General features: G+C 46.4%; 1 protein-coding gene across 1 annotated transcript; it reads left to right on the forward strand.

Moving 5' to 3' along the window:
- Nucleotides 1-1,110: 1,110 nt before the first annotated feature.
- On the forward strand, nucleotides 1,111-6,799 carry LOC118373522 (uncharacterized). The gene is made up of 5 exons (XM_035759672.2): nucleotides 1,111-2,267; nucleotides 2,498-2,555; nucleotides 2,855-2,914; nucleotides 3,069-3,332; nucleotides 5,090-6,799. Exons 1-5 carry the CDS (start codon nucleotides 1,746-1,748, stop codon nucleotides 5,644-5,646), a joined length of 1,461 nt encoding a protein of 486 aa, XP_035615565.1. The 5' UTR covers nucleotides 1,111-1,745; the 3' UTR covers nucleotides 5,647-6,799.
- The last annotated feature ends 1,893 nt before the right edge of the window (nucleotides 6,800-8,692 follow it).

The following is an 8,692-nucleotide window of genomic DNA, read 5'->3' on the forward strand; positions in this document are numbered from 1 at the left end:
AAAATAATATGAGTATCGTTTGATAATCTCTTATTTTCTACATTGTCATTATGCCTGTGAGTAGGCCTAGGCAAACTCAATTTCCTTTCATGGGTTAATAGATCATCTAATCCCTAGGATATTAATAATGTATCTGGATGTATAGAGGCTATTGCCTAATCTACCACACTGGATTTTGCTTGCTAAGAAATGGCCTTTGGACATGCATACTCCGTGCAGGTTTGGTCAGCACTGAGCACTCTCATGTCGTTTACATTATCCACTCCAACTCCTGCCACACACACTGTGAATTATGCTGATATCAAGATTGGATTAAAAGCCATGCTTGGTGTTTAGAGTGAAAGACACTAGAAATAGTTCAGTGGAGAGATAAGTCCCCTACCTCTCTGCCCAGCTGCAGTAGTCCTCCTATAATATACAGTATATATAATAATATATACCATTTTGCAAACACTTTTATCCAAATAGGGGCATATATTTTTACTTACAGGTGGTCCCGGAAATCAAATCCACTATGCTGGTGTTGCAAGCGCCATGCTATACCAACTGAGCTCCCTCTTTATCCTCCTGCTTCCCCTCTTTTCTCCTCCTACTTCCTACCCCTCCTCCGTCCTGCACCCTTTCGCCCCAGAAGCCCACTTTTAGCTGACCACAACCTGGCCCTGGTGTTGTAGAGTGGTCCGGGGAACAATGGCCCCACCAACCCATATGGAGACAGACAGAAAGTGTAACCACAGTGATAGAGCTGGGGCAGATCTTTAAATTCACATCATGTAGCGAAAACCCTTTCAGATAATCCACGTAGTACAGGAGGAGACACGGAGAGAGGGAAACAGAAAGGAAAAGGTTTGCATGACAAATTAGTGTCTACGAGTGTCTGCGTGTGACCATTACATTAATCACTAGTGTGTGTGTGTGTGTGTGTGTGTGTGTGTGTGTGTGTGTGTGTGTGTGTGTGTGTGTGTGTGTGTGTGTGTGTGTGTGTGTGTGTGTGTGTGTGTGTGTGTGTGTGTGTGTGTCTTCATTCAGTGGGCCGGCTTTACTGACGTCTTTATGGAAGGCCATCACCATGGCAACGGCAAGCAATGAGTGTCTAATAAAAGGCTGCTCTCTTCTCTGGCTGTTGCTCTCTCTCTCTCTTTCTCCTATTTGCCTTCCTCTTTCTCTGTTTCATTTATTTTATTTTCCTCTGTCTGTCTTGCCAACCTACGTAGCACAGCAGGCTCAACATCAGCATAGGGAGATAGATGGAACAGCAAAAGTGAGGCAGAAGAAAAGGACAGAAATATGTCTAGCTCTAACATCTCACTCCGTGTGAATGCAGCCTACTGTGTCATCCATCATCCATCTGTGTGGGGGACATCTTTGATCTGTCAAAGAAGAGGATCTTTGATTTACCAGAGTTGGATATCTTTGTGACCTGTTGAGGAAAAATCTCTTTTGAAATCTACTAGAAAAGGATATCTTTGTACAGTGGGGGATCTCTCCTCATTGTGTATTTCTAAGGAGGATAGGAGAGCATGTGTCCTTTGTGTTGGCCAAGGAAGGGCTCTCGGAATACTGTAATGGTTAAAGACTTGATTCAGGGATGGCCCCCTTACTACTGAATTGTCGACAGTACATGTCGACTGTAGAGACAGGTTCACTATGCTGACCTTTGCTTTGGTGAAGGCAAAATAAATTTGACAAATGTGATATGATATTGAGCTATAAATGCATTCAACTCAACTTTTCATCTGCCAATAATGCGTAGGACACCACCCCGTCTTGACGGAACACAACAAAAGATTGACAATCCGCAGGGTGAGGAAGAAGAGGAGGGAAAAGAGGCAGAACAAGAAGAGGAAGAGAAGGGAGAAGAGGAGGGTCATCATGATTTGGCTAAATCTTCTCTATGCCCGTCCTGTAGGCGTGGTTTTGACGTTGCCCTTCTCCTACCATGCTCCCATACCCTGTGTGGGCGCTGTGTAGGAGGTGGAGAGGGGGCAGGGCGATGTGGAGAGGGGGCAGGGCAATGTGTACTGGATGAGGAAGGGGATGGTGTGTCCCATGCTTCCTGTGGTGGCACCCATTCTGCCCACCACCGCTCTACCAGTACGCCTGTGTGTGCCGTGCTGTGCCCTTGCTGTCGCCACCCTGTGGAGCTGCCATGCTGGGAGTGGGCTTCTGCCACCTGTTGCCTGCCCCCCGACCCCACCCTGACCCCTGGGTGGACAGCCAGCAGTGCTGGGGACCAGGCGGAAGAAGGGATGAAGGCCTTCTCACAGGTAACTAAGCTTGTTCTTTTCTTTTCATGTTGGATAGGTAGGCTTATTTCATCTTTGTTTTAGACAAGTGAGAGGCACACCAGCCTTATGGATGCACAATCTTCTCCCATTGCCCTATTCAATCTTTGGATGGATACAGGTCACATCTTCCAAGTGACCCCAGTGACTTAAGCCTCCCTAACACATCTTCCCATTCATTCCCACCCCACCTCCACTAATCCCACATGCAGAGGAATCCATTCGGCAGAGACAAAGAGGATGTCACGGACCAGATCACTGCTTCATATGGTGAGTGAAATGGCACCTTGGCAGTTAGTCTAGGTTAGACACATTTTGTGAGCTCAAGGTTAAAACTGGGAGACATGCCAGGCAGTTGTTATTGTTGTTGCTGTTACTCTTCACGGTGTTGGGCCTCTAGTTCCTCTGAATACCGTCAGGCCTCATGGGAAAGGGAGAATGAAGTGGGTTAAGGAGAATCTGGCAGGCTTACTTCCCTACATGCTTTACTGAGTAAGGCTTTATATGGCGCCAACTGTGTTGTGTCTGTTTGAACGGTCTCTTTTCTCTCTGCGTATCCATGGATGCAGGCTCACCACTGGAGGGAACTATAGATCTACGAGAGGAGGAGATGGAACAGTCTGTCTCAGGTCAGTGAGTCCAATGCAAGACTCTTTATCCAATGATGTCTTGTTATACTGTGTAGAAGAAGAGTAAAAAATACAAATGTTATTAATTGCAATGTCCCTGGTTAGAGGAAATCAGGTTTCACCTGCTCTTTCATCTTCATCTCTCCCTTCCCAGGTCTGACGTTCACCCTGGACCCCTCTGCTGCTGCTCCATCCCTCCATCTCTCCACCTCTTCTCTCATTGTGACGTTCCACGGACCAAGCCCTCCGCCACTACCCTCTCGCCATCATGGAAACAGGGTCACAGGGTCAGTAACAAGCACTGAATCCCAGGAGTCTGCCCCCCATCCCCTCCCTCAGGTGTGTGGGGACGTGGTCATCATCAGGGGTCAGTTCTACTGGGAGGTGGACGTATGCAACAGTACCCTCTACAGGATAGGTGAGGAAGTGCACTCTAATCCACCTGGCCATGATTTACTGGTAGTGGCAGAACAAGTACAAATCCCTGCTTTGATTATAATACTCTTAGCTTCTGGCATGCTGATAAATTCCTACTGATTGAGATAAATATGAATTTCCATGGGCTACATTTCTTACACAATCATGTTGTAGCCTACAAATACATACAGACAGTCTTGTGCAAATGCTCCCGCACACAGGACACAGGCTGTCTGTCCTACATAAAGTTCATTCACATCCTTCAACTCTGCTCTGTGGTGCCACCGAGTGGTGAACAGGATGTCAGCAGGGATATCCCAGCGCTTGGCTGAACCACTAAACAATTGCATTTTTTATTGAACAATTACATTTTGGCTTACAAGGCATATTGACATCTGCTCTCTGTAAACAACAGAAAACTGCATTAAATATGACAGAAATGTGCAGCTTCATCATTAACTGGAGGGAGTCAGGCCAAATACCTATTAGTGGTTGTTGACCATGATGACTGGCACTGTCGACAGAGCTGTACTTAGGGAATAGAGATACTTAGCGAGGTAATATGGGATGGGAACCGCATTGATATTTCACATATTATTGCTCACTCATGCCTATCTCACATGAAAAAATACTACAGTTTACTATAGAATACTACGGTACTTTCTAAAGAATTCAGTAGTAAACTGTACTATACTGTAGAATAGTATACTACACACTGTAGTATATCTCTATGTGTAGTACTTACTATAGAATGGTGTAGTATACTGTAAAATACTATAGTAAATACTACAGTATACTACAGACCACAAACACTACAGTAAATACTAGTCACATCCACAAAAACACTACTGTCTGCAAAAACATTACGGTAATTACTATAGTGTATATACTACAATATTTAATTTGCATATACCCTGTCCATTACCCTCCCCCATATCCTAATATGTCCCACCCATAAGTGAGAAACCTACATGCCAATTATAGACCATGTATTGTGTTCCTTACAGAAGCCCTAAATTGTCTGTTCAGACCTTAGTCCTACCTACAGGTTATGGTAAATGGGAAAATGTGCTCTTTGAGTATTTTGTCCTTTAGATTTCCTTAAGGACAAAGCCACCACTGCTATGTCAAAGATAATAAACCAAAAACTGAGTTTTATTACAATACTGTCTGCAAAAACACTACAATATTTTTTACATGTTTTTTATTTAACCTTTATTTAAACAGAGAATCACATTGAGTTGAGAAATCTATTTTACTAGAGAGCCCTGTATACATTACAATAAAAACAGAATAATCAAACATAGACATACACTACTGTTCAAAAGTTTGGGGTCACTTAGAAATGTCCTTGTTTTTGAAATAAAAGAGAGAAAAAATGGTCAAAAAATGTGTTTTTCTTTCAAAAACAAGGAAATTTCTAAGAACCCCAAACTTTTGAAGGGTATAACGATATGAAAAATGTAAAAAATTGTGGCGGCCACGCACCGCCGCTGATAAATACATATGGGGGAAACACTGTGGGTGTGTGGGTGCCAGTTTGTTTCTACTCCAATAACAGGTTTTAATTCAGGCCAAATGAGGCAACAAATTCCTGCTACAGTGGCGTTGTTGAGTGCATAAACAGTCAGGCATACAGACTATCCTATTTCATGGTGACATTGAAAAGTTTATTGGCACAATATTTGAAGACATCATTTCCCATTATGTCTTTTTTTGTGACACAGAAAGCAACCATCTTTCCTATTTTCCATACAGGAGTGAGCTCATTGGACGATGCTTGCGGCTGGTGGCTGGAAAGGCGGGGCTTGTCCTTCTCCACTGTGTATGATAGCCGTCGGGAGCCCTTATGTGCTGTGCCACCCCAGATCAAGACCCTAGGGCTGTTCCTCAACATGGGTGGAGGGACGTTAAGCTTCCACAACCCTCTGACCCAGGAGCACCTGGCCACCCTACCCACTCGCTTCAGCCATGCTGGGGTACGTCCCGCTCTGGGGCTGGGCCAGGGCAGGCTGAGGCTCCGCTGTGGCCTACCCCCTCCACCCCACGTCTTTCTCAGCCGAGCATCCGACTATAGAGGGCCTACTGGAGCTGGTGGGGGTCGCTGGCGCAGAGACATGCCCTTCCGGTCTGTACGGATGGTCATCCAGAAGTTTGAGGAGCTGGCGGTGTCAGATTCTGACTCAGGGCTGGTGTCCAGTTTTGGGTCATCCTGCTCCACTCTGGCCGAACCAGGCCCAAGCCTCAGCTTCAGCCTCAGCCCAGGAGCAGCTCTCCATTCTGGGAAAGAGGGAAAGGAGGCGGGGGCAGAGTGACATATGGAGGACAGAGTATAGTACCTTGTACAATGAAGGGCCTCTACCCTGCTGGTGATAGGAGCAAACTGCTACCACATCATGCTGGCACATCGTCACATTGCAAATAGGTTGTCACAAGGTTGGTCATGACAATGTGACAAATTTGGGATAAACTTGTGAGATGGAAGGACCATTCTTCTGCTGTATGATGGGAGAAAAGTGAATAACACACCAACTCTTTGGGATGAGTTTGATCTTTGGATGACCATTTCCATGTCTAATTTCCCATCTCTGAAGAACTCTCTGTGACTTCTCGCCAGGATGCTGGACTTCCTCTCAGCTACACAACCCCTGGAGGTTTGGGGCTGGGCCAGCGCTGTCTGTGGGAGTGTTAGGAGGATGTCTCACTGGGGGTCCCACACTCTGGTGTGGGGGTTGATTGTAGGACAGTAGGGTTGATTCGGATGGTGGTGGTGGTGTGTGTGTGTGAGATTGTGAGGCGTGGGAGTCAGTGGCGGTAACACTACCAGTGTTGACTCAGGGTCACAAAGACAGGTGGTAACGTACGTTTATCCCGCAGGACGTGTGTGTGTGTGTGTGTGTGTGTGTGTGTGTGTGTGTGTGTGTGTGTGTGTGTGTGTGTGTGTGTGTGTGTGTGTGTGTGTGTGTGTGTGTGTGTGTGTGTGTGTGTGTGTGTGTGTGTGTGTGTGTGTGTGTGTGTGTGTGTGGCGTGCATGAATGGGCTGGGCCCAGAAGACCTCTGATGACCACAGGACCCTAACGACTTCAAAAGACAGGCAGGGAAAGAGGGAAGGACAAAGATAAAGGGAAGGAGTAGGCCTTTATAGAAATGTAGCAGGTGGAGAGATGGTTGGAGCAGGAATAAGTCAGAAATGTTAGATTGTTTGTCCAATTGATTGTGATATTCAATCCTACTGCAACATTATTTGTCTGGTCATCTGAACCAGGAGGTAGTATTAAAGAGGGATTTCCCTCTGTCCCATCCTGTCTCTCTATGATCTCTCTTTTCTCTTTTTCTGATGTTTGCATGTTCTGGAACAGACACTGGTATCATTTGGTCAGACCACCCAGATTGTAAATCAGCTGTAAATCACATTGTAAAAAATAAAATAACAATTACCGCAAGAATAAAAATGTGCAACCAACAAAATGTGTATACTGCCAACAAAATGTGTATACTGCCAACAAAATGTGTATACTGCCAACAAAATGTGTATACTGCCAACAAAATGTGTATACTGCCAACAAAATGTGTATACTGTGGGCAGTTATCACTGGGTCCTCGGCTCTTGACAACTATCAACTTTCTAAAGCCGCTTAAAATAAAGTGCGGAAGTAATTTCACTCTTATAAACAAAATTAGATGCGGATGATGCAGAATTCAAAGGCGCTCAGTAATGGTGTTTCTGCCGGATTGGGGGGTGGGGGTGATTCAAGCCTGGTGTTTGCTTATCGAGGGGGGAACAGATCTGTAAGCAACATGGGAAAAGCTGTAGAAAAGAACAACCACATAGACTTTTACTCTACACTTTTAGCGCCAAAGTGTAGGCCGAGGTATAGTGGTATAACGGACACACCGGTCTGGTAACATTAAATAATGAAGCCTGCTACAGTGGCGGCTGCGACAGAAGGCTGCTACAGAAGGCTGCTACAGTGGCGGCTGCGAAAGAAGGCTGCTACAGAAGGCTGCTACAGTGGCAGCTGCTACAGAAGGCTGCTACAGTGGCGGCTGCGACAGAAGGCTGCTACAGAGGTGGCTGCTACAGAAGGCTGCTACAGAAGGCTGCTACAGTGGTGGCTGCTACAGAAGGCTGCTACAGAAGGCTGCTACAGAAGGCTGCTACAGTGGTGGCTGCTACAGTGGCGGCTGCGACAGAAGGCTGCTACAGAAGGCTGCTACAGTGGCGGCTGCGAAAGAAGGCTGCTACAGAAGGCTGCTACAGTGGTGGCTGCTACAGAGGTGGCTGCTACAGAAGGCTGCTACAGAAGGCTGCTACAGTGGTGGCTGCTACAGAAGGCTGCTACAGAAGGCTGCTACAGAAGGCTGCTACAGAAGGCTGCTGCAGTGGTGGCTGCTACAGTGGCGGCTGCGACAGAAGGCTGCTACAGAAGGCTGCTACAGTGGCGGCTGCGAAAGAAGGCTGCTACAGAAGGCTGCTACAGTGGCAGCTGCTACAGAAGGCTGCTACAGTGGCGGCTGCGACAGAAGGCTGCTACAGAGGTGGCTGCTACAGAAGGCTGCTACAGAAGGCTGCTACAGTGGTGGCTGCTACAGAAGGCTGCTACAGAAGGCTGCTACAGAAGGCTGCTACAGTGGTGGCTGCTACAGTGGTGGCTGCTGCAGAAGGCTGCTACAGAAGGCTGCTACAGAAGGCTGCTACAGTGATGGCTGCTACAGAAGGCTGCTACAGAAGACTGCTACAGAAGGCTGCTACAGAAGGCTGCTACAGAAGGCTGCTACAGTGGTGGCTGCTACAGAAGGCTGCTACAGTGGTGACTTGGAGTCAGGCAATTCTACAAGCATGCAGTGAGAGAAATCCCAGGTGGATCCGAGGGGTCAAAGACAAGCTTTGTTGTTGCCCCCTCCTCACCTTACCACGTTTCCAGGCCTACTGTGTTTGGAGGTGGCTTCTGGTCGCTAATTGCATGGAGGGCGATAATTAGACTCACACAATCTCTATCTAAGGAACCCTTGGAAATGGATTGTGAGAAGAATACAACAAGAGCAACAATTCAATTCGCATATCCCCTGTCCGCTTTCATTTCGCTGTTTCGGCAGTGTCTGCAAATTGATTATTCATTACATGAATAAACATGAATTCTCACCAGATCGGCATTTACATTTTGAGTGGGTGTTCTCTACTTTCCATTGCTAGGAGTAACACAAGAATTAGCCTGACAACACCATCATTATCTACATCAGCATAACAGTAGCTATAAAGACATCAGCCCTTATCTTTTTGTAGTTCTGTCAGTTGCCATTATTAAGAACCAAATTGGAGGCAGTAAAGGTTCTTCCTCCAGACACATCCTGGTTTTAATT

This window comes from Oncorhynchus keta, chromosome 18, assembly GCF_023373465.1.
Source record: "Oncorhynchus keta strain PuntledgeMale-10-30-2019 chromosome 18, Oket_V2, whole genome shotgun sequence".
NCBI lineage: Eukaryota > Metazoa > Chordata > Actinopteri > Salmoniformes > Salmonidae > Oncorhynchus > Oncorhynchus keta.